At 43.7% G+C, this 24,807-nt stretch overlaps 1 protein-coding gene across 1 annotated transcript in view; it reads right to left on the bottom strand.

The window, feature by feature from the left end:
• Positions 1-24,123, bottom strand: part of LOC117574960 (dynein axonemal heavy chain 9) — a 30,154-nt gene extending 6,031 nt beyond the window's left edge. The window contains 27 exon segments of the mRNA XM_052006912.1: positions 744-1,108; positions 1,290-1,766; positions 2,687-2,935; positions 3,102-3,690; positions 3,752-4,504; positions 4,560-5,095; positions 5,203-5,752; positions 6,345-7,390; positions 7,561-7,827; positions 8,781-10,256; positions 11,907-12,179; positions 12,293-12,466; positions 13,588-13,962; positions 14,044-14,220; positions 15,386-15,600; positions 15,701-16,227; positions 16,770-16,873; positions 16,957-17,270; positions 18,891-19,393; positions 19,453-19,931; positions 20,773-21,058; positions 21,124-21,282; positions 21,284-21,327; positions 21,329-21,803; positions 23,107-23,195; positions 23,340-23,864; positions 23,938-24,123. Of these exon segments, the coding sequence (XP_051862872.1) occupies positions 744-1,108; positions 1,290-1,766; positions 2,687-2,935; positions 3,102-3,690; positions 3,752-4,504; positions 4,560-5,095; positions 5,203-5,752; positions 6,345-7,390; positions 7,561-7,827; positions 8,781-10,256; positions 11,907-12,179; positions 12,293-12,466; positions 13,588-13,962; positions 14,044-14,220; positions 15,386-15,600; positions 15,701-16,227; positions 16,770-16,873; positions 16,957-17,270; positions 18,891-19,393; positions 19,453-19,931; positions 20,773-21,058; positions 21,124-21,282; positions 21,284-21,327; positions 21,329-21,803; positions 23,107-23,195; positions 23,340-23,864; positions 23,938-24,123 (11,213 nt within the window).
• Positions 24,124-24,807: the final 684 nt, after the last annotated feature.

Genomic DNA, 24,807 nt, shown 5'->3' on the forward strand with positions numbered 1-24,807 from the left:
TTTTATTGAAATCAGCTTAGGGGATAACAATTTCTTGTTACTGACTCTCCACTTTGATTTAAGAGATTAAAATCAACTTGCAGTTGGTAATGATTTAAGCTTTAGAGCAAAGTCTGTTGCAATGCATTGAACGGCATTGAAGATCACAATTGTAATTTAGGTCAAGCTAACACCTCTGGCTCGGACTACTCAGCATACTCAAATCCAATTAAAGCTTCAGTCAGCTGTGGAAATAATTTGGATCTATTTAATGGCTGCAGGCGAAGTTTAATCGCATTTACTCGAACTCTCGAGTGTTGCAAGTGCAAAGCTCATACGAAGTCGCCTGCGATGCAGCTTATTTACTGTTGTCACAATAAATGGCGGCCAGTTCATTGGCTGCGACAGTGCGCAATTTGTACAATTGGCAGCAGCAGCAGCGATGAGGTGGCGTTGGCGGTGGCGACTGTTGAGATAGGGGAGTCACTTGCTGGGCGCACCAAATGAGAGCAAGTAAATAAAATTTACGGCCTTTTGTTGCTGCGGTGGCCCGCAAGTGTGCAAAATCGCAGTCACCATCGCCATCGCCATCGTCGTCACAGTTCGTTCAACTGCGGGCTGAGAGAGCAGCAACAGCGGGAAAAGAGCGAGAAAAGCAATTAAAGCGATTGCGGGCACACACAAAATGTAAATTAAATTTAATAATTGATGGCACATAAATGGAACTACACTCCACTCACTCACTCGAATCGACTCACAGTTACCTCTGCACTGACTCGCGCCAGCGTACATTCTCGTTGGCCAGCCCATTGACCAGGCGATGCGCCAGATCGATGGTAAAGGACGTCTTGTCCGCCTCGCGTTGGCACTTTTGCTTTTCGGCCACGGCATGCTCGAACTCTGCCTGTATTTCGGCCAGTTTGTCCTGCAGATGGTTGATTTTCGTCTTGAGATATTGCAGACGCTCTCGCGCCTCGAACAACTCCTGCTGCGAGTCCTGTAACGCCTGCTGTTTAGGGCCAACTATCAAGAAGACCTGGTGATAACGATGCAAATTGATGACCCAGGCGCAGAGACCAGCTGCTGCCACGGACTTTTGCACAACCTTATCTGGATTGAACTCGGGATCCTAGAAGAGAAATGAATAAACATTAAACAAACTTAATTGTATCTTAAGATACTGAAGAGTATTTCTTAATAATTGTATATAGTAAATGTTGTAAATTAAATAAAATCTTTAATTTAAATAACTCTTTATATTGAAAACGCTTGTCGATAAGTTATCTTTTATCATATTAGTTTAAGCTTACCTTGAGATACTCCTGCAATGTTTCGATAATGTTTGGATGTATGTTGTCCTTGTTGTAGTTGACCAGATCGTTGAGAAACTGATCCACACGCACCATCATCAATTTGGCAGTCTTCCAGCTGCGATCCCGTGGTATTTTGCCATTCGTAGCAAGTAATACCATCACAGCGGCACAGACATTAATCACAGCCTTTGGTGGCGAGCCAAAGGACTTTAGTTCCGTGAGATTGTTTTTGTTGAGTGTGTTGAGTGCTGCCTGGGCGGCAACGAGTGCCGGCTCCGCCTGTCGCAAATCCTGTTCACAGAGTTTGGTTTTAATCGAAACATCCTCCTCTATGATGCGCACACGTTTCTCCTCCTCGGAGGCTGTAAAGCGTTCGCGTTTCACCTTTTCACTCTCGGCGCTAACAATTCCAATCAGCTTGTCGGCGGCCGCATTTTTGGCAGCCAGTTGTACCTCCTGGATGGCCAGTTGATGCTGTACAAAGACCAAGTGAAAACACAAAAAACAACGAAACAACGAACCAAAAAAGAAAACTTGCATCAAACACAAACTTCAACTTCGAGCTGGAACTGAAACTGAAACTGAATTTCGCAAGAACTTTAAAAAGTTTTTGGGTGAGTTCGGTACGAAAATAATTAAAGCTCTGGCACGATGCCACAATATTGACATGCTGCAACTTTTTCCTCAACAAATTGCGGGCGCACACAACACACGTGAGTACACTTCGATGCCTTATTATATTGAGTGTCCTGGCAAATGAAATCGACGTCGCTGCCTCCACTTCTCGCTACTCACACTCTCGCTGTCTATGGCGCATTCCTTTTTTTTATAATACAAACGAATTCAATTAAATTCAATTAGTTTAAATAACATTTGGCATGCGTTCGCTTTGTTCGAAAGAGAGAGAACTTTTTGTTTAGCGCACAAAAGTATGCTACAAAATAAATGCGATTGCTTGCGCTTTGCTTGCTCCGCGTTGCGTATACGCGTCGTAACCGGAAACAGCACTTGCAATGCAAAGAGTGCGAGAGACATTCCACTCTTCACTCTCTCTCTCTCCCTTGGCGTCGTCGTGTCATTCAGCTTTGACTGGGCAAATGGGCAGCAGATTTGCTGTAACAACAATTCAATTAAGCGCACTAATTGAATGCCAGGCGCGTCGGTTCGAATAGCGCAGCGTCTATATAAAAAAAGAGAGTGTAAAGGTGTCTGTCTGTGTGTGTGTACTTCTATCTGTCACACACACATTGCACAAAGATGCAGCGGGCATGCTGACTTTATAAAAGTGTTTGTACTGGAATCCTTAGTTGTTAAGCGACATAGCAAACTCTGCAATCAAGTGACTCTTTTTCTCTGTAGAGTATACAATAGGCTTGTCTTTATCATTTACTCACCTTTAGGGTGTCCACCTGGCTGGCGCACTCCGCCAACTTCGCCATGCCGCTCTGCAATCGGGAGATGCGCTGTGCGAATTCGCCGTTTTTGTCGACCAACAGTTTGCGGTAGAGGAAAATGTATTCGAGAAATGTTTTTGGTGTCGTGTAGTTGTAGCGTTTTTCATTCTGTAGATAAATTTTCGATATCTGATTCACGGTGCCATGGACGTAGGCCATAAAGCAGCCGATGGGCGGTATGAGCGGCGCCTGTGAATGAACGAATGCGAATACGAATACGAACACGTTTCACGTTTCAGTTTTGTCTATCAACTGTATGTGTGTGCGTGTGTGTTTGGCGACACTTATAGTGCCCATTGTGACAGTTTAAAGTTGTAAATTGTGCATGCCGGGCATAATAAATAAAGTGCCCTACCTCCAGTATGTCGCTGATTTCGTTCAGAAATTTTTGCGACACCGATTCCAATGCACTTTTGGGCCACTCATGGAACCAGTCGATGGCCGTGCGACTGATGATCGCTGGAAACTTTCGTGCTCTTATGCGCAGCGTTTGTCCCACGGGCGAGAAACAGAGCACGACTTTTAGCAGACGTCGCACTTTCTCTACAAAGTAACGCCAACAGTTTTCCTTGGTATCTAGAGTGCCGCTTTGCTTCACCTCGTTTCGAATGCCGTTGATTATGGTGTCTAGTTGATCGTCGTTAAAGAGTTCGGGTATTTCACCTGAAGCTAGCAAATCATTGATGAGCATCAGAATAGATTCATCTGGCAGCTGGGCATCGGAAATGAGAAACACTGAGGCGACATTCTTGAGTCCCACTTTCATGTAGAGTGCGGCAATTTCATCGCGCATATCGAGCAAACCAAAGCCACGTTTGATTTGTATTTGCGAGACGCTTAAGGAGGAAATAAAGGCAGCCAGGCGTGCCAAGGTCTGCTTCCCAGAGCCGCCAACTCCTATGAGCAAAGCATTCCCACGCGGACTCTCCAGAATGCGATTGATGCTGCAAAGGGAATGTAAAATATTCCAGAAAAATATCTTCATTGGAAGTCATCTTTACCCACCGACAAATGTGTATCATGGCATCCTCAAACAACACCAGATTCATGTAGCCCACTACGTCATTGTAGCTGGACTGCGCTTCCAGCAGCAGTTGATACAAAGAGTCCCAGCTTTTAAGTGGCATGTACTTTTGATCCACCAACGATTGCGCAAAGTGACTGTAGATCAAGGGCTCTGCAAACACAAAGTCCTCGTCAAAGTCCTCAAAGTCCTTTTTGAATATATCCCTAATCGAAGACTTGAATGATTTAATGTCATATTGATCGACCAGACGATCGTGATAAACTCGATAAGCTTCGTGCACATAGAGTCGCATCAACTCAGCGGGTTTGCTGCAAACAGTTCCCCCATAGCTGCCCCCACCTCCACCTGCAGCCACAGGCGCACCCACGCTGTTCATGACACCCTGATAGATGTTGGTGAGATCGCGCAGATTAAAGATGTAGTGGAACTTGATGGCGGTGGGGAGAAAAGCGTATTCCACACGTCGATGCAGGGCAATGCCAACCTGAACCAGCAGATTACCAATGGAACGTATTTCCTTGCTGAAACCTTGAGCAGGTTGATCCAGATGATTGTTCAGAATGCTGCTGTAGATGTAGTGTAGTGTCTCCTCGGCAGGTGGCGCCACAGAGAAGACGCAAAAGTGTCGCTGCAATCGTGGATCAATGGTGAAGGAACCAGCCGTAGGATTCATGCAGGCGGCAAACTGACAATGGCGAATGTCCTTTAATTGCAAACGCTGACGATCGTACCTGAAGGGGAGGTGAGTAAAAGAGGAAGAGAGGTGTGTGTGAAGTGACAACTTACCACTGCCTGTAGTCCATGAACTGACGCATAATCGTGTGCGGTTGCACGGTGCCATAGGCATCCACCTCGGGCATGTTCAGGTCGTTGACAAAGTAGATGAGACGTCGCTTGGGTCCGCTGGGTGCGTAGCAACGTCCCGACTTCTTCTCCAGCGGGCGGTCGAGCATCTTCTGGAATATCTCCGATGTGGTGTAGAAGTTAAAGTGTGTCGCCTGCACCGTGGTCAGCAATGGTGTCGACGACGATGACTTCCGACGCACAACGCTCACGTTGTCAGCGTTTGTCTGCTGCAGTTGTTGCTGTTGCTGCTGTTGTTGCTGTTGCTGCTGTTGGTGTTGCTGACTGTTGCTGCTGACAGCTGTCACTGCAATTTCAAGGAGCTCCTGTGCGCTGGCATATTTGCTGAAGAGCTCACGGAAGATGGCACCCTTGCCACAGCCAGAGCTGCCCACCAGCATGCAGGCAAGATTGCGGTCGATAAGCAGCTTGAGGAAGTAGGCCAGCCGTGTGGTCTCTGCAGTTGAAATGAGCACGTTCTGTGTAACCAAAGGCTTTGTTCACATGATTAGTTCATACACAACTTCCCCACCCCCTCCCCACTCGGTTCCCATTCCCATTCCTTCGAACTGGGTCAAGCACGCACCTGCAATGGCAGCTCAGCATCGATTTGACAGTCCAGCTGCTCTTGGGCTGCCAGCTCGGACCAGCGCTGGAACTTTAGTGTTTGCACATTAAGTTGATAGTCAAATACGGTGCCCTGGCTGGGCAACTTGACGTCCTTGAACTCCCCCGTCCACCATTTGTGCAGCTCGCGATGCCAATCGATGATTGCATCTTGATGCAATGCCGACCCAAAGCTCCACAGTGTCACATACACAAAGATGGTCTCCAATGCCAGCTCGGCCGATTCGTGCGACAAATCCACATGATGCAAACTATGCGAACTTGCCCCATGTTGTGATGCAGCTGCTGCTCCACGTGTCCCAGTGCCATCGTCCGTGCTTTGATCGGTGTCCAGCAGACACTCGAGCAGGTGACAGGTCATTTGTATCATGGCCATGTCCGTGATGGGTGTGATGCGTCGAAAGTCTCGCTGACGTTGCATCAGGCTGGGAAAATACTTTTCGAATAGCGTGGTCAATATGCCACGCTCGATCATGTTCACTCGGGATTCCAGCCAAGAGGAGACGTAGCTATTTAAGGATAGAGGAAAGATATAGGCAGTGAAAGGGCATATAATTAGAATTTAAAACGGTCGTAATACAATTTAATTTAAGATTGTTTTGTTAGTAAATATTTCTGATAAAGAGACTATCACAAATTATCGAATTTATTGCGCTTTTAAATTGTTTGCGATGTGTGCTATTTTCATAGATAGTTTGTTTGTTTGCTCTAAAGACAACCCTTCTGTTGATTATTGTTATTCAAATTTGTTGTATTTATTTGACAAATAGTTTAAATAAATTAAAATAAATGTATAAGCTAACCCACATCAATAAATGCATAAACAAAATGTTTTGTAAATATAAATAAACAAATAGATGTACAAGGGTTATTAAAGCAGTTGTAAATTGTTGTGTTTGCTTGATGAGTAAAGTAAACAAAGAAAAACAACTAAGAGAAAAATACATAGAATATGGCATATATTTAATTGCTTTAAAATAAAGTCGAATTAGAAACGAGTTCGAAATGAAAACGAGAATTTTAATTAAATGACAATTTATGGGGTCAAAATTCAAAGGAAGAACATTTATTGGGTATAAAGGCAGTTTGTTTCCTACTCACGGTGACCAGCCCAGATCCTGAGGATTAATGTACAAGATGCCCGCTCTGGAGACAGTCGCTGGCGTCGCCGCCTTGAGATGTCCCACCTCGAAGAGCAATCGCATCTCACGCTTCAACGAAATGCGTTCATTACTGGCCAGCGTCAAGATCTTGTTGTCATCCATCAGCGTATTGAGACTCTCAATCCACATGGGATCAATATCACCGTCCAACACAATCCACTTGGGATTCCCAGGCGGCATATTTGCCTGTTCCCGCATAATAGAAGAGAATAGGCCATCCTTCCACTCCCGGGTGGTGGGATTAACGATGCCAAAGAGCTCGTCGTTGGACAAGGCTTTTGGATTGAGCACATGACACACTGGCTTCAGTTTCTGTATGCGATACGTCTCCCTCAGCGTCTGCCAGATCTTGGTCTTCCCAGTGCCCGCATCGCCCACAATAAACACCGAGTGTCGCACATCGAGCAGCTCTTGAAGTTGCACCACCTTCATGAGGAAACCCTCCTCGGGTTGCAGTTTGATTTCGTTGACGGCACGACGAATGGTTTTCTCGAACTCAAAGACACGCTTGCGCGGCACATCGAGGGCGGGAAAGAGGTCGCCAATGAGGCCCATAAATATGGGCACATCTTCGGTCACAATCTTGGGTATGTTAAAGTCACGCAGAGCGCGCATTAACACCTGATCCTCGGGGCGACTGTGGTCGTCGCGCTTCAGCGTGCCGGCGACAACGAGGACGGATTTGATGGCACGCAGGCCCCAGTCGTAGTGATCCTGCTTGGACAGGAGCTCCTTGCACAGCGTGTAGAGTGTGATAAATTTGCGTGCCAGCAGACGAGCATCCTGGAAGCCCTCGGCCATTAACATAATCTCACAAATCAAAGCAAAGTCCGGCACAATCATGGCGCATGGGCGAAACAATGTTTTCAGGTTTTCCGGCAGCTCGGTGCGGCCGGCGTAGCCCGGATTCATGGTGATAAAAATGCCAACCGACGGCTCCAGCGAGATGCGCTCGCCCATAAAGATAAATTGGGTTTTATGCATCTGTAAACAGCAAACGGTGAACAGCAGCCGCAACGCCAGTAGAAGGACAGGTGCATGAGGCCACAGAAAAGTAATCAATGTGCAGCAGCATGAGCAGAAAGAAGAAATGGAAAGAAGGTGAAATCAATTTGCAAGCGACGTCGTCGTCGTCGTCGTTGGTGGTCACACACCTTTATCGCCTCCTGTATGGTCTTCACCTGAACGGCAACCACGGACAGCACTTCCACACAGATGCGATTGAACTCGTCAAAGCAGCCCCATGCGCCGGTCTGGGCCAGCCCTTTGTAAATGTTGCCGCAAGATTTGTAGTCCATTTGCTCCGAACAGTTGAAGACATAAACCATTACGCCCAGTGCCCGGCCCAGGTCCTTCGTTGTCTCCGTCTTGCCTGTTCCCGCCGGTCCGGCAGGTGCTCCGCCCATCACCAGATGCAGCGACTGTGTGTGCGCAGAGATGCAGTGAGTATGCAAATTGCAAACGCCATTTATTTTACACTAACGAGTTGTTTAATTTAAGTACAAGCCAAATTGCCATAAAATCAACAACAAATGCAACGAGCGAGGGGCAAATTAAAGTTCGACCAGCTTCCCGCTAATTGCCACGTAATATACCTGTAATTCCCAACCCTCGGATGATTTTTTTCATATTTATTTAACTTATCACAATATTTGCACACTTTTTGTTTGATTCTGTGGTGCATAAGTATCTATAAGTTCAGGGGGATTAAACATGGAAATCTGAATCAAACCATCATCAAATATGAAAATAAGTTCAGTTCAAACATCGTTGTTGTTCGGAGAGAGCTTTTTGCTGTGATTATGGATAGTTATCAAAGTCAAAAGACCGATTTTTTCCGTCCGTTCTCATTAAAGGAGCTTAACGGTTAAAACTATGCGTATACGTAATATTTCTTATTTACGTGTGTATTACGTATACTTAATCTTTTTCTCGTGGAAGACCTTTTTGCAATCGTTTATATGGTCAAACTATGCGTATACGTAATATTTATTTTATACGATGTGCGTATGACGTATGACGTATTACGTATACGCAATTGCACATCTGAGTAATGAATAAATAGTTGTTGCCATGAGTGCTCGTTAGATGGCGTTAGTGTATAATTTTGTAGCCCCCATTAAGCAAACCTGTTTTGTCTGTCCCTTTTAACTTGTTTACGTTATTTACGAATGAAATGAGATTTTCAGAATTTGCAAATAATGGTAGAAACTATAAATTAGCTAATCTTATTATCAATTACTTCAATATTTACACTACGAAAATAACACAATACATATAAAATCTATCATTTAACTTCTTAACATTTAAATCAATTTTAAATATTATTCCCAAAGTGTAAAACATCATTATTTTCATTCAACTACCAACTCACCTGTGTTAGCGTAATGTAGCAGCGATCCGTGAGTGGTGTGATGACTAGCCTGGATGTATTCCCCAAATACTCGTAGGCGTAGCGAAACTCAGCATCACAAATATTAGCAAAGCAATCTTCCTCGCCACCTTCACCTCCACTGGCTGTGGACAAGATTGTGCCGCATCCACTGGAGCCACTGCCAGACTGCTCATCATCCCATCGGTGACGCAATTGACTCTGCCACTGAAAGGCTAAAGAGTTATCCACTTTCGAGGCAATGATCTTGCCAATGACATCACGTGAATGCACATCGATTGTACAGATGGTCATGATCTTCTGTCGATCCCCAGGCGAGAGTTCACCAAGCAGTAGATTGATCAAGGCATTCAGTTGAGTGATTTGACGTTTGTGCAGCTCCTTCATGGCACCCTCGTAGCCTTCTTCCATGCAAGCAAATGTGCGATTAACATCCGTTGTCCAGTGTATTTGACTGCAACAGAGCGCCACTTGAGCTGGCCAATCGTAGAGCCATAGATCGCGTGACTTCTCGCCGAACGCACGCAGAGCGCGTCGAAAGAGTTCGTGGAGAGTGCTGCGCATCTGTTGGATAACAGCTCGCAGCCAGAGCTCGACACGTCCACTACAATCGATGTAGGCGAGCTGCTCGCGCTCCAAGTTGGCCACAAATGAAACGTACTCATCGTTCTCCTTGGAGTGCATGCCCACAGCGTGTGTGGTATTTGTTTCATATTGCAATCTCAGTATAGAATCGAAGAGTTTGATGAGATGGCGATCAATTACTTGAGGATTGTTGCCATTGGAGAGTATATCAAGCAGATCAGCAGCTGAGATAAAGTAGAAGCGAGGAAATGCTAAACGTTTGGTTTCCAGATAATCATTTAAAGCCTTCTCACAGACTGCCAAACGTTGCTGGAGTTCCAGCAGCTGGCTGAGCACATCCTCGTGCTGCAGCTCCACTTGCATCACAACTTTCACTTGGGTAACTCGCTCGAGTAGCTGTGTGAAATCCTCGTCGATGCGCTCGAAATTGGCTGCATCTTGTGGCAGTTGAGATCTGATGTCTGTGGAGCCAATGAAGATGCACTCGAGATAGATCCACTTGCGTTGCACCTCGAACCAATTGACAATCAGCGTATCAATGCCGCTGAGCACACGCTGCCAGTGACTCAGCTTATCGAGCAGATACTCGATGTGCTTGGACGTAGAGATGTTTTGCAGTTGCATTTGATTGTCGTCGAGCGTCTCAATCAGCTCTTCGGATACTTTAAGCAGACGCACGGTGGGACGACTTTGATGCGGTTCCAATTCGAATTCGAGATGCGCCCAAGTGGCTTTGATGTCATCCAGCACCTTAGTCACAGTCGCCTCCTTGATGGCACGATCCACAGTATTCTTGATGTCCTCCTCATGTTGCTGCAGCTGCAGTTTGAGCAGCTGAGCGAGCGTTGTGGATGTGTTGCATTTGTACGAAAGCTGAGAAGTCCATTGTGATGGAATTAATTGACATGCAAAATTTGCCTGTATATCTGTCTGTCTACGTCTACGTCTATTGCGTTTGCTTTGTTTGTTTCGTTATTAAATTTCACTAATTAATGTCATATTTCCAAAATGAAATTCAAATGCAGTCAGTCTGAAGTTCATTTGTCTTTGATTATTATTAGCTGTGTGTAAAAACTAATTAGAATTTCAACTCCAGCTTCCCAATTATCGAATTAACTACTTGAATGCTTTGCTAAGGCTTCTCTCACATTCATGCATTCAAACGAATTCCCCCCTCTACTCTCCTACTGCACATATTAAAAGCATCGTCTTCTCAATAGTTTGTGGGTCGCTTCTCAACTATTTTGTGATGTGATTTAAACTTACAAGTTCTTCCACTTGATACTGTCCAATTAGCTGTAAGTAAAGCAGAGAGCAAAGCAGCGCAACAGAAGTTGGCCAAAAGAGAATTGTTAATAGCCGCCACAGTTAGTGAAACTTGCACATAGTTTTAATCGAATCAAAATCCACATCCACACACACACATTTTTTAAAACTTATTTTCTAGCAGCGCAGCATTAATAAGTATATCATTTATGACTTAGAGACTCAGGGAAGATCATGGTCAGCAGCAGCCAATAAAGAAAGTTTACGCTTTTGGCTTGACAACTTCAGGAAGTAATTGAAACTAAATAAAAATGTATTTAAAGGAATTAAATTTGTCCTTAGTAAATGATTTAAAAAACCGGAATTTGTAAGTGCTGCTGAAATTTACAGAGTTAAATTCAATAAATGTATATAAAAAAGGGATGTCAAATAAACAATCAGAATCGATAGTCAAAAGACGGACATTAAGTTACGTATAAGAATATTGCTTGTGATAAGAAGTAAATACATAAAATAATAATAAGAGAAAGTAATAAAATTGAAGATAATTTTTAAATATCGTCCAAATATAATAAGAGTTTAATGTAAACTATATTAATATTGTATATTAAGAGAATGTCTAAAGGGAATTCAATCTTATTACTAAACAGTCTAAGGTGCCAATCAAATATCTGACAATAATGCAATTGAAAATATCAAGGGATATATTAAGAGAATATATACGATATCAAGACTAAGAAGAAAGTAAAATATCTGCCAAAAATGCAGATGAAAGTATAGTTAACTGCTGCAGACAGATAGATGGTCGAAGAGATACAAAAATAGATAACATATCGCTGTTGTCGCTTGTTGTGCGTCACGTACAAACACAAGAGTCTATTATACCTTTATCAAGAGGTGATTAAAGGGCAACAGCAAACTGTAAGCAGAAGCTGTTAATGCGATTGCCAAACATGCGAGATTGCGAGGCACACAAAGCAATCAATATCAGTGCACAGACTGAGGGCAATGTCGATGTCGATGCCTGCTGATGTTGATGTCGATGTGGATGTCGATGGCAATGGCGATTCTACTAAACGCTGCTGTCGAGCTCAATGATATGGAATGGCCATGTTTGATGGCCATGTTGTGGATACGGATGCGGGCTGTTTGTTATACCACATCCTTCCCTCGTCCCCCTTCTCTCTCTTTCCACTCTGTGGTATGGCACACATCATTTGCTGCAATTCGTCGTGTTTTGCTGTTGGTGTTGCTTACCTTTGACAGCTGCATGAGCTCCAGCCAATGTCGTTCGGTAATTGCCGGATTCTGAAGCTCGGTAACAGCGCGCAGCGAGGCAACCAGCTCACGCAGCACGGCCACAATGTAAACATAGGGAGCCCAGTCCCTGATGCATTTGTCTAGCGTGCGCAAATCCCGCGTGAACTTCTTGCACTCGTGCTCCATGTCATCGGTATCGATGCGCAGCCAAGGTGTCGTATGCCAGTCGACAATGCACGATTCGATGACGCGCACAAAGTCCCACAGTTGCTGTTGTGAAATGTGAAAGCAAAAGCAGAAGTTGAAGTAAGAGAAGCAGCTGCAAAAGCTGTCATATGCTTCAACATATGAACGTATACACACACCAGCACACACACACTCACCTTAACACGTCTAAGCTCCGTCCGGCAGTGCAGCAGTTTGGCCGTGTCGGGCTCGGGAATGTCGAGCAGACGGGCCCAGCGGGCATAGCGACGCTGCTGGCTGCCAAAGCGATGGAGTCGCACGTACACCTCGTCGCAGATATCGTAAACCTGTGGACATGGCACACGAAAGAACTGCCGGGGTAGAGCAATGGGTAAAAAAATGGGTAAGAATGCTGATGTGGAGTGTGACGCACTGAGGAATATGAGGTAAATTTAATTGTACAACACAATAATAATAAACTTTTATGTTAGTTACTTATTCTTGTTATTATTAAGTAAATTATATTTTAGAAAATAAATTCCTAGACATATAAAATTAATTATTGCCTGTCAGTTCGAGCATAGAATAAATAAAAATAGCATTAAATGTGAACTTCAAATACACAACAAGGTTCTTATAATAAAATAAAAGAATACTGTATAATAATAATCAAGAAAGTTAATGAAGATGAATTTCTAGTACAACTCTCCAATATCAAAAAGTCTTCTTTTGATACATTACAATCCGTTTTAATATATTTAAATTAAAATAGATTGGCTGTATACTTGCTGAATATATGCAATATTCTAGAATTTGTAATACATTTTATGAAGTCATAGGCAACATACAACTTTGAAATAGCAGAGCTTACGACCTACGTGCTTAGAAATGAAAAATACTATTATAAACAGAACTTTGTGACAACAGTCATAAGATCCCAATCGGATTTAAATCTGGCGACTGTGCTGGCCATGGAAAAGAATACGAAGAAAACAGAAGAGCAGAACAAAGCTAATGGAATTTTTGTTTGATTTTTATCTCTATGTTCTATTTTACAAAATCTATATGCAAGCGATCAATTAATAAAATGGAGTATTAAGTTTCTTATTAAGTTTTGGCGCACTGCTATTTTCATGTTCACGGCTGTATGTAGTTTACTTTGTATTGAATTCTTAAAAGATTTTAGAATGCGCAGGGATGCTTTACAAATTCTCGAAGAATTGAAAGTTATATACAACTTGATGAAGTAAAATCACCAAGTATAACAGCTCTAGCTGGCTTAGTCTTTGAGATAAACGCGTAGATGCAAATGGACAGACAGACAGACGGACAGAAACAGAAGGCTACGCAGGAAAGACTGTAGACGCTGATACTTTATGTAGTCATGGACACTTCTTTCCTTCACTATACAATACAAGATTCTCGCAAAATGATAATACCCCCTTTAAAGTTAAGTCACCACGTGGTATGCGTGTTTTTTTGGGGTACTCACTGACATTTGCTGGAACTGCTTGGCATAGTGTTGCACGTGGCACGTGTGCAGGCCAATGAGCGCAGTAACGCGCTGCTGTTGATAGTAACGCGTGTCCTGGAGTGCCTCCTGCTTGGCCAGCGCCTGCAACTTGAGCTGTTGCCAGTGCAGCGGCAGTTGCTCAATGTTGCGCAGCAGCTGCGCCTCAAATTCCACATTGTAGGTCTTCAGCAGCGCCATAATGTCCTTCAGCGGCTTGAAGACATTGTCCGCATACGGTTCGCGCTGTCGGATCTCCGACATGACAGCGAGCACGCGCAGCAACGCCTCAAAGTTTTGGCGTGCGATAAACAGCTGCAGCGTCTCTTGGCTGTTCGCTATGAATGCGTTCAGCTCCTGCCAGGCAAAAAAAAGAGAGGTTAAAGTTTGTTACTTCTTTTTTGTTGCATTTTGTTGCGTGGCATTTGCCAGGCTCACCTTAAGCGTCTGTTGCACATAACGTAAGAGCCATTGCTTGTAGAGGTGCGACCATTTGCACACCAGATTAAGCAGGCCATGCTTGAGGGGTCTCAGATCCAAAGCCAGCCAGCCATGGATGCAGTGTCGACTCTCGCACTGGTCGATGGCATCGTGCAGTTCATTGTAGCGTTCAATCTGTGTATGTGTGTTTGTGTTGAGAATACGTTTGCCGTTGACAACTTCATTTGCCTTTGGACTTTTGCACAAATTTATTTGCTAATTTACGACATAGTATGTGTGTGTGTGTGGTTGAGCATTTACTGCTATGCAAGGCGTTTATTAAGCGCACCAGCTGCGCCAGAGGCGTCTCTCAATGGCCGCTCATAAATAAAGTGCCGTCCAGTGATTTGGCCTTTGCCCTTTTTTTGTTGCCCAAAGGAGCATAACACACACACATGCCAGCTGCTAAACATATTTAATTTGATTTCAAGCATTTTTGCATTTACACTTTAATAAGCTTGGACCACAAAATTAAACATATTAAATATGCATGAGCTACGAGTAGAATGCCCAAAATCATCTCGATTGCAAATTTAATTTTGCATAAGCACTGACAACAAAACTCACTGCAAACTGATAGCCACTTTGAGCACTTTGTATGCTGGTAATCAATCTCTGTCCGTCTGTCCGTCTGTCTGTTTCTCTGTTGAATGCAATTAATATGCTTTCAGCTTTCAGATTTGAGCTGCAGTCAACTCATAAATGGCTTCAATTCATTCAGTTAAATATCAAATTTAGTCTTGCACTCAAATTGCAAATTTTCCATTGTGGACAGAACATTCAAGTGTCGTTGTGTGGAAATTCTCGACGTTTTTAGTTAAGCTTTTTCTCATTTTATTTCCTGACCATGATTTGTTGTCGTATCTAGTTGTGTGTCTTTATGTTATTTATTGCATACTTTTCGGGGCGCTTGATAATTGTTTAAAGAAAATATTACGCATACGCCAGCGAATTTGCCTTTGCCTTAGCCTTAGCCTTAGCCGGTTGTGAGTAAGTTCTTGGCATAAGTCAGAGGCGCCATGTGGTTAAGCAGCCAGATTTTGGCTCAATGCTGGTCGACGCTCTCTCTTTTTGGCCGATTCGGCCAAACATTTGACCCTAAATGGTCGACATTTATCAAGCGTTATTGGTCTCAGGGGCTACACAACGTAAATTGTGTGGTTGCCAATTGAGTGACCCGGCGAGCCACTCGGTCACTTCTGGCTGTCTAAATGTCTGTCTGTCTGTTTCTGTGTGTCTGTGTGCGTGGGCGAACATCAGCACAAGCTGCTGCTAACATATTGTGTGTGTTGTGTATTACCTCCTTTTTGAAGGTCTCCATGATGGCATAGCCACTGCCGCTGATGTGGGTCGTCTGTTCGCGGGCCGTTTGCATGCAGCTGGCAAGGACGTCACGACTCTGCTGGGTCCAAAGGAACTCATAGGCGTGGAATTTGGCAGCATAATTCAACGCCGCCTGCACCGTGTGCGCCAAAGCGTCGCATATTGCGGCGCGTAACATTTCCAACTCATCAACTGAAGAGGGAGTAGAAAGAAGAGGCAGAGGAGGAAGAAGAGGGAGAGATTGTGAGGTGTCTGTTAAGGAGGAATGCAGCCAGCTCACCTTGCTTGGAACTGGCACAAGCTGCTGCCTCTGTCTTTGACTCTGCCTTGGCCATGGTTGCTGCTTGAATGGTGCTCAACTTGAACTGCTGCTCATCCCCCTGTTCATCCGTTAACTTCTCCTGCTCCTGCTCCTGTTCATCCTCTTCTTTTTCTTCTTCTTCGTCGTCGGAGTGCGCATTGTCAGACACAATTCTTGGCATGCAGTCGCATGTCTGTTTTATATCCAGCAACAGCTGCTCGACAATTTGTTGAAAATTATTTTCAACACTTGCATCAAAGGCAGGCGAAAAACGTATTTCCGTTTCCGTCAGCTCCAATTTCACTTCGAATAGCGGTGCATCGTTTGTTGTTCCCATCGCAGTTGTTGTTGCTGTTGTTGGTGGCATTATTGTCGCTGTCGCTTGTGGCGTCGTGATTTGTTGTAGCAGCAACAAGACCTTGCCTGAAGTTCCTGTCGCAGTTGTAGTTGAAGTCGCAGTCGCAGTCGCATTTGTTGTTGTTGCTGTGCCTGTCATTTCCTTGTGCAAATACTCTAAACTGAATTACACGGCGTATGAGTAATGTGAAAATTAAATTTAGTGCCTGAGTTTGTTTTGTGCGCTTATTTCGTTTGCTGTTGCTGCTTTGCTGTTGCTTTGCTGCTGTCGTTGCTGCTGCTGCTGCTGCTGACGACTCTGCATGCAATCACGAAGTGCCGTTAAGTGAAACATGCAATTGACGCATGAATGCGCTGCCTGCAGCAACGAGTTGTTGTTGTTGCTATTGCTGTCTTTACTGCGGTTGCTGCTTTTACTGCATATATATATATAGTACACTATATAGTATAATATTGTAGGTGTAGATGGTGTCTGTCTGTCAGCCTTGTGGTTGCGGGTGAGTTATAAATTCGTGTTCATTTACTTGATTAGTTTTGATGAGACATGAAAGGCGCTGCCAGCGTGCCAAAATGTAATGAACTTGTTATTGCTGTTTGCTATGTGATGATGATGGCAGTGGTTGGTGTTGCAATGTGGGTGGCGGATGGCGGGTGGCGGAAGGCAAAGTGCACTGTGCTTTTGACTAATGTTTAAGGCCTGAACCTGATCCTCATTGCCAGTCGCACTTCACGGTAAATCAACTCATCAACGTTGGCCAAATATTTGTTATACTGCCGGCGCTGCTCATCCGGAAATTCGCGCACAAACTTTTCAAGTGAATGTTCAACACAATAAGACACAGGTCAACAACAATCATAATAATAACAATAACAATAAGAAGTGAACTCACCTCCTGGACGCTGAGGTCACGGGAATAGAGCTGAAACTGCTGCGTCTCATAGTTGAAGAATAAACAAAAGTTGGCAATCAGCAGGCGATTTAACAGCATTCGCGTCTCATCGCATTGCAGCAGTCGGAGTCGAACACGGTCCTGCTGATGCCGCAAATCGAGCAGATTGCGGCCGTAGAGACTGCGCTGATGCAGCGGCTCTCGGCTCCAGCGATGCATGCTGGCCAATATGGCATCCAGATTGCTGTGCGACTGCTGCAGGCGCCCAAACAGACCGCGTGCCTTCTCGTAGATGCTCTCAATAAGAGGCTCATCTAAGCGTGGTGAAAACAGAGGGAGAAGAAGAGAAGGAGAGGGGGAGGGAGAGGGAGAGAGAGTAGTTGTATTACACCGTAAGAAAAACTTAGTTTCTTAAAACAAGAATTTTTACGTAATCGAGAAAAGTTTTCATAGGAAGTCTTTTCAATCTTGACACAGAAATTTCCATAGTAATATAAAATACTAAAAGTGATGCACATAAATTCAGTATATACAATATATTAGTTTTGCTGTTTAAAAAAAAACTATTTAACATAAGATAAAGCCTTTCGTTCTTGATTTAAGATATTGCTTTAGTGCTGAAAACTATTTGGTACTATGTGAATATACCAAAGGCTATATTTGGTATATGTTCTGGTATAGTTTGTAGTTCCAGTATATTTTAAATGTAGTACCATGTCAATATACCTAAGGCCATATTCAGTATATTTTCTGGTATATTTCATAGTTATGGTATATTTAAAATGTGGTACTATAGCAATATACCAAAGGCAATATGGTGTATATTTTATAATTATGGCATAATTTGAATGTGGTACTATTTCAATATATACCAAAGACTGTATTTATACCCGCTACCCATAGGGTAGAAGGGTATTATAACTTTGTGCCGACAGGAAATGTATGTAACAGGTAAAAGGAGGCATCTCCGACCCTATAAAGTATATATATTCATGATCAGCGTCAACAGCCGAGACGATCTAGCCATGTCCGTCTGTCCGTCTGTGTGTCTGTGTGTCCGTCCGTCTGTCCGTATGAACACCTAGATCTCAGAGACTACGAGAGATAGAGCTATAATTTTTTTCGACAGCATTTGTTACGTTTGCACGCAGATCAAGTTTGTTTCAAATTTTTGCCACGCCCACTTCCGCCCCCGCAAATCAAAAAAAACGAATAACAAGCGTAATTTTAAAGCTAGAGTTGCAAATTTTGGTATATATAATAATAACTATAGTAGTTATGATTCCTGAAAATTTGGTTGCGATCAGATAAAAATTGTCGAAGTTATAAAAGAAATACTTTTGTATGGGCAAAAACGCCTACTTATAAGGGTCTTAGTTACTTTGGCTGACAATCTGGTATATTGAGCCGTCTATGGTATATTTTGAATGCGGTACTATATTGATATACCAAACATACCATTTGGTATATTTTTAGTATTTTTTAAGTATTTTCGGTATATTTTCAAAATGATACCGCAATATTTTGCCTTTATTAAAAATGGGTAGCGGGTATCTCACAGTCGAGCACACTCGACTGTAACTTTCTTACTTGTTTCTATATTGATTTAGTACCACATTAAAAAATATACCAAAGACTATATATACTATATCAATATATATATATTTAATACTATATTTTGTATATTGATATAATACCAAATTGAAAATATACCACGGATTGCATAATATACCAGATTGACAATATACCAAATATGGCCTTTGGTATATTTTTCAGTATTTTTCGGTACTGAAAGTGGGTCGCGGGTATCTCGAGTGTAGCTTCTACTTGTTTTTTTTTTAAGATTGTTTTATTTTTATATAAATTATTTTTTTTGATTCTTCAATATCTTTTATCTCAGTGCACGAAATGAAAAATCTGAGTTCTTTGCTTACCATAGCTAGACCAGCTGAGCTGTACACAAGCCTTGGCTACTTGGGCATCAATCGTGGCCAGCTCGCCAGCTATTAGCTGCAGCTCCGCCTCAGCGCACTGCCCCGCTCTGATGCCGTTGTAGAACTCATCAATCTTGATGAGACGAATGCGACGCTGCCAATACGCATCGCGTTGCAGATACAACGAGAGCAGTGCGTCGGGCATTTGAAAGAGCTGCGACGACAGACTGCCAGCTGCCTGCAAAGCCAGCAGATACTTAGTCTCCTTGAGCAGCGTGAACAAGGCTTGGGCGAAATTGGGTTGCAATTCCTGAGCAGCTGCATCTGGTTGGATCAACACTGGCTCTGCCAAGCCTTGTGCTATCAACCGTTCGATGTCCTGTTGCCAGTTGTGCCAGATTTTCAGCTGCAGATTGCACAATTTGGTGGTCAAAATGTTGCGGCGACTGCACAAAGCATCCCATTGCACGGGGAACGCAATAAGCTCCGATTTCTGCCCCAAACTAAGAAAAAAAAAGGGAAGAGTGCTTGAGCAAACTCATAGAGCATAGAGACTACTTACAGTGTCTGTATGAGTTCGGTGAGTTCCTTTGCACCCAGCTCATCGCAACGATGCAAATGCTGCTCCAGCCACATCATGGCACCCGCCACGGGAGGAAAGTTCCAGGCCAAGGGAAGCGCAGAGAGTCCGAGCTGCTGATAGTTTAGTAAAACATCCGCCACGCTGCTTTCGAGCTGCTGCAGTTCTGCATCGTAGATGCCCAGCATGTGGGGAAGAAGACGCACCAGCTCCAGTTGCACCACACTGCGCTGCAGCAGGCAGCCAAACATCTGCGTTAGCTTGAGCAGCTGCATCCAGCTGTGGCACTGCTCAAAGGCTTGCAGCAGAACGGTGGCCAGCTTCTGTTCCAGCAGCTGCATGCGACCGAAGAAGATGGCTTGCTCCCTCTTGAAGCATTTCCATTTGTGTGCCGCTGGCGCCGTGAGATCGATGTCCACGTCGGTCCACTGCTCGAACAGCAGCTTGAATTCGTTGAAGATCTGGGGGAGGAAGGTGAATAAATATGTGGTTTAAAATTTGTGATTGTATACTTAATATGGAACACAAAGTATTAACAATATAATAAATAAATAGATCTACCTCTGCAAGTTACTTCTTGAGTAACCTAAAAAATTTTAAGATGCATTTGTATTATAACCAAAACTAAAAGTTTATGGCAACAGCAAGAGACCAACAAGTGTTATTTAGAAGCAAGAGTCATATATTTTGGTACATAGAATAAAAAAATACAATATTTACGATTCCTGAGAATTGGGTTACGATCGGATAAACGATTACGATTATTAAATAAATACTTTCTATAGAAAAAAAAAGTCTTGACTTGTAAGACTGAAGTATATTTAGTATATTTTGTACTGTATGGTATATTTTGTATAATAGTTCTAGTTTGCATATAGTTTGAATATCGATATGCCAAATATACCCCTCGGTGTACTTCAGTATTTTTAATATTTAGTTTGGTATTATGATAAAATATGATATTTTTGGTATATCAACTCGGTATATTAATTTAGTATAATTTGAAAATACGGTATTTTTGGTGTATTAATTCGGTATATTTTCAAAAAATAAAAAAGGGTAGCGGGTATCTCACTGTCGAACACACTCGACTATAGCTTCCTTACTAGTTGTAAGTTTATATAAATATTATTGACAGATCAACAAACAAGTTTTGTCTGAACGAACTCTTAAAGTGTTATTAAAAGTGCTTTAAAATGTCTTCTTTTGTATGTTAACTAAACAGTTCTTTATCATTTTCTGCTACTTAAAAGTAAAGAGTATTACAGCTTCCATTCATTTCCCTCCGTCTTACAACCTTACCTGTCTGATACGTTCGGTTAGCAGTTTTCCACGCAGTCCCCCAATTTCGAGTTTCTCCAGCTGCTGGAACTGCACGGCTGCCTCGAAGACGTGACGCAGCTCGGAGAGCTGCAGCAGGAAGCCGTCGAGTGTTTGGCCAAACACCTGTTCGTTTGAGAAGCGCCACAGCTGCGGCTGTTCATCGGTTGGCGGCGGCGAAGCAGCTGCCGAAGTGGAGGCAACAGGCAGAGCGGGCAACAGAACTTGGCTGCTGCCATAGCGTTCCTTGTAGTCGAGTGTGCGCTGTCTAAGCAAAACCAAGAAGTAGTCAAAGTCAGGAAGTTGCAAGTCGGTTTGTTTTCCCGTACTCACCTAAAAAACTCCAGCACCTCGCCCGTTTTATTGATCCGTTGCAGTCCTTCGTCCGCATCGCCCTGGAAGAGCAGCGGGAATTCCAAGTCTTCGGCGGCGCGATGCACGAGCATGTTGCAGATGCAACGCAGCAGCACGCTCATCCGTTGACTGCTGCGAGAAGCGCGCATTGCTCCAGATCAAGTGCAGCACATGCACCATGGGGAGCAATCAGCTCCTGGCTGTTGCTGAACTGCACCGAATTGAACGCGGCCGTTTGACGCAGCAACGGTTGCAGCCACAGCGAGACATCCTTTGCCTCCAGCCACGCGGTGAGCAGCTGGCGAAAGGCCTTGGCATATGGCTCATAGTAGACGGACTCAATCCGCTCCAGAATGTGAGCGAGTGTCTTGTGCATTGGCTCCCGCAGCTGCTCGTAGATGTTCTGCAGATTGAGTTTGCGATTCGTCCAGAAGGCAATCTCCTGCGGCGGCAGCGTCACTAGACTCAAATGCTTCGCATTCGACATGGTTGCGGTTGCAGTTGCTCCACTTGCAACTGTGGCAGCTGCAGCTGAGCTGCCGCTCAGGCCAACCGACTCGGAATGCTCCATGACAATGTCATGCATTTGGGTTGTCCAATTGATGAACATCTCCTCGAGCAGATTGCGAAACTTGGGATCCAATGCTGCCCTTAGATTCCTATCACCATTCAATAATAATTAAAAATTTCCTTCGTCTTCTCATTCATTCTCTCTCTCTCTCTCTCTCTCTTTTTGTTGCAATCCTTTCAATTCCATTTAACTTCTGCGCAAGTGAATGCAACTTTTTTTTTTCATTTTTTAATTTTGTTTTTGAAATAAGTGCAAAAAATGTGCATTTATTGACCTAATTCTTGAAACATTTGCACTTGGCTTACCCTCCACTTGCCCTCTCCCTATCCTTCTCTCTCTCTCTCTCTCCCTTTTGCACAAGTGCGCACTTTCTATCACTCTGTTTCTTTTTCTTTTCATACCCTTTAAGCAAGGGTTTGTAATATAAACTAAAGGTGGCATTGATAAACCTATTCAAAGTGAGAAGTTTTTAATAAAATTTTATTAAATATATTTGCTAAAATTTGGAGTAAAATCACAGCAGAAAATATTCTCTTTTCTGTAAATTAAAATTTGTATTTAATACTAGATTTAGTATACTATAAAAATTTATAATATTTGCTAAGTATTTTCTTTTCATTCGATTATATTTAATTACAAACATTATCTGAGGCTTTTTCACTTACTGCATCGAATACTTAAATTTTAAGTAGATTTTCTTAGACTTCAATCACTTTGCTTTAAGAAGCATATTTAAAGAGTATCTTCTAGTCAATCAATTCTAAATGACAACATACTTTCCCTAGCTTCAGCTGCTGCTCTGCGCTTGCTGTCTAAAATATTGGGTAGAAAATTGACCCCAATTTATTTGATTTAATGACTTATTTCCATTATGGGCATTTGCTGCTTTTCTATTTTCTGCCATTTTTATTGAAGTTGCAACAGCAGCAGCAGCACTTGCACACTTGCCACAAAACTGTGTGATGCAATGCCATTTTAAGCTTATTTCTATGCAATTCTTTTCGATGTGTTATTGATGCGGCATTTAGCTTTGCCAATTAGTCGAGAGTTCAGAGTCTTCATTGCCATTTAATTAAACCTAAATGGTAAATGTCGAATAGCAATCAAATATTTGCCATACAGATAGAAAGATATTTGAATGGGCTGCAAATATTTTGTAATTGTTATGAAAAATACATAATAAATTTAAGTTCAACTTGAAGAACTTGCTAACAATTTCCGTACATAAACAAAAGCGAACACAACGCTGGCGGCGTTGACACGGCAAGAGCCCTTGAGACAATGGACTTAATGGAGGATGTTTAAGGGAATGGGAATGGGAAAGGGAAAGTGCGGGGCGGTGGAGGAAAGTAGAGACAATGAAGGAAAGTTATGTCTGAGTTTGGACTTACCCCTGGTCGACTTGAGCGGCGACTGCTTCGACGATTGTTGGCGAAACTAATAACGATAAAATTGTGCGATTGTTGGTCTTGCCCTTAATCTGTGGGGATAACAATAAAGTATAAATAGCGCTTATAGACACATGAAAACTTTGCCCAATTAAGCGATGCTGCTATCCCGCTTTCTCTCTTTGCTCTGCGGTGCAGTCGATTGGATTAATGTGCTGCGAGATAAGAGTACTAACCTCAGTGAGGGTGTTGCGCACTTCCTTGACGCGACTCTCCAGATCCTTGCGCACAGGCGTTGGCCAATTACCCTGGGCCTGTTCCAGCAGCGGCTGCAGCACCTCGTCGAAGAGCAGCGACATTGTTTCGATTTTACTGTGCACCGGGAAGTCGCCATAGAGCACCGAGCTCTGAAAGTTGTCGGCCGTCAGTGGCACGGCCAAATTGTGGCGTATGAAGTACGCACACTTGCCACGCGGCACCCCATCCAAAGTGGTAAAGCTCGAGGAGGCTGGCGGCATTGGCACCAGCAAAGCGCCGCCCGTCGATGTTGCCGCCGCCACCACAGCAGCTGTTGCCGTAATGGGCGAGGCACTGGAGTCGTGGACAGCCGTCGAGGCGCGGGAGGCGGCCGAGTTGTTGCCTTGCAACATATAGTTGCAATACAAGTCGCTCACACAACTGCGCGGCACCAGCTCGCTGCCTGAACTGAGAGTCATGACCAACACTCGACTCCGTCCATGGAGCCAGTCCAGCACAATGTGCTGCAGAAATAATGAGTGTACTAATGTTAGAGTGTGTGTGTGTGGGGGGGAGAGAGTGTGTGTAGAGACTCACCCGGAACTCATCGTTGGCCATCATTTTGGACCATTTGTCGGGTTTGAGGCGCATCGTGGTCGTTGTGTAGTTGGCCACGCGCTCCAACCGCGAATCACTGTAGTCGCGATGTGCGCTCGGATGGCTGCTGACGGGCATTGCCTCCTCATCACTGCTGGCCAATGCGGCCGCATCAGATACGGACATCGTAGAGAACAGAGTACAGAGTTGAGAGTAGCAAAAATGCAGCCACAAAGCAAACGAATCAATTAATGGCTGGGAAATCAAAAGCTCAACTCCGCGCTATGATGATTCTGACCCGCAGTCGGCTGTCGGCAGCTGGCGTATGGCGTCTAATGCCAGAGACCTGGCTGGTCTGGGCATGCACCACTTGCAGCAAATTGCCAGCACCAACCGCAGCCCAGAGCGAACAGAAGGGAACACACAGAGCAAACACACATATCGATCAAACTTTAATTCGCATCCAGCGCATACAACTTTAAAGTGTGTGAATTCTCTCGCCCTGCTGCCGAGCTCCACTTTCTAATGCAATGGGCAAAGCAGGAAAAAGGGAAAAAAAAGTTTAATGACAGGCAGCGTTAAACCAACGCTCCACTTCGTTGCGACTTTAATTGCAGCTGCAGTTGAACTCGGCTCGAAACTAAGCGAAATGCAATTTCCGTTTTGCCAGTCAGCTCAACAACTTGCAACATCACCAACATCAACGCGATTGACATGAAGAGGAACAGAGAGAGACAGAGAGAGAGGTTAGGTCATTTGTTTTTGCCATAAATCTGTGTGTGAGGGATTTTTGGGCAGCTCATCAACAGTGCGTATGTGTAATATTTAATGCCAGCAACTAAAATGCAAAAGAAATGCACATGTAATGCG

The sequence above is a fragment of the Drosophila albomicans genome, chromosome 2R (assembly GCF_009650485.2).
Source record: "Drosophila albomicans strain 15112-1751.03 chromosome 2R, ASM965048v2, whole genome shotgun sequence".
NCBI classification, from domain to species: domain Eukaryota; kingdom Metazoa; phylum Arthropoda; class Insecta; order Diptera; family Drosophilidae; genus Drosophila; species Drosophila albomicans.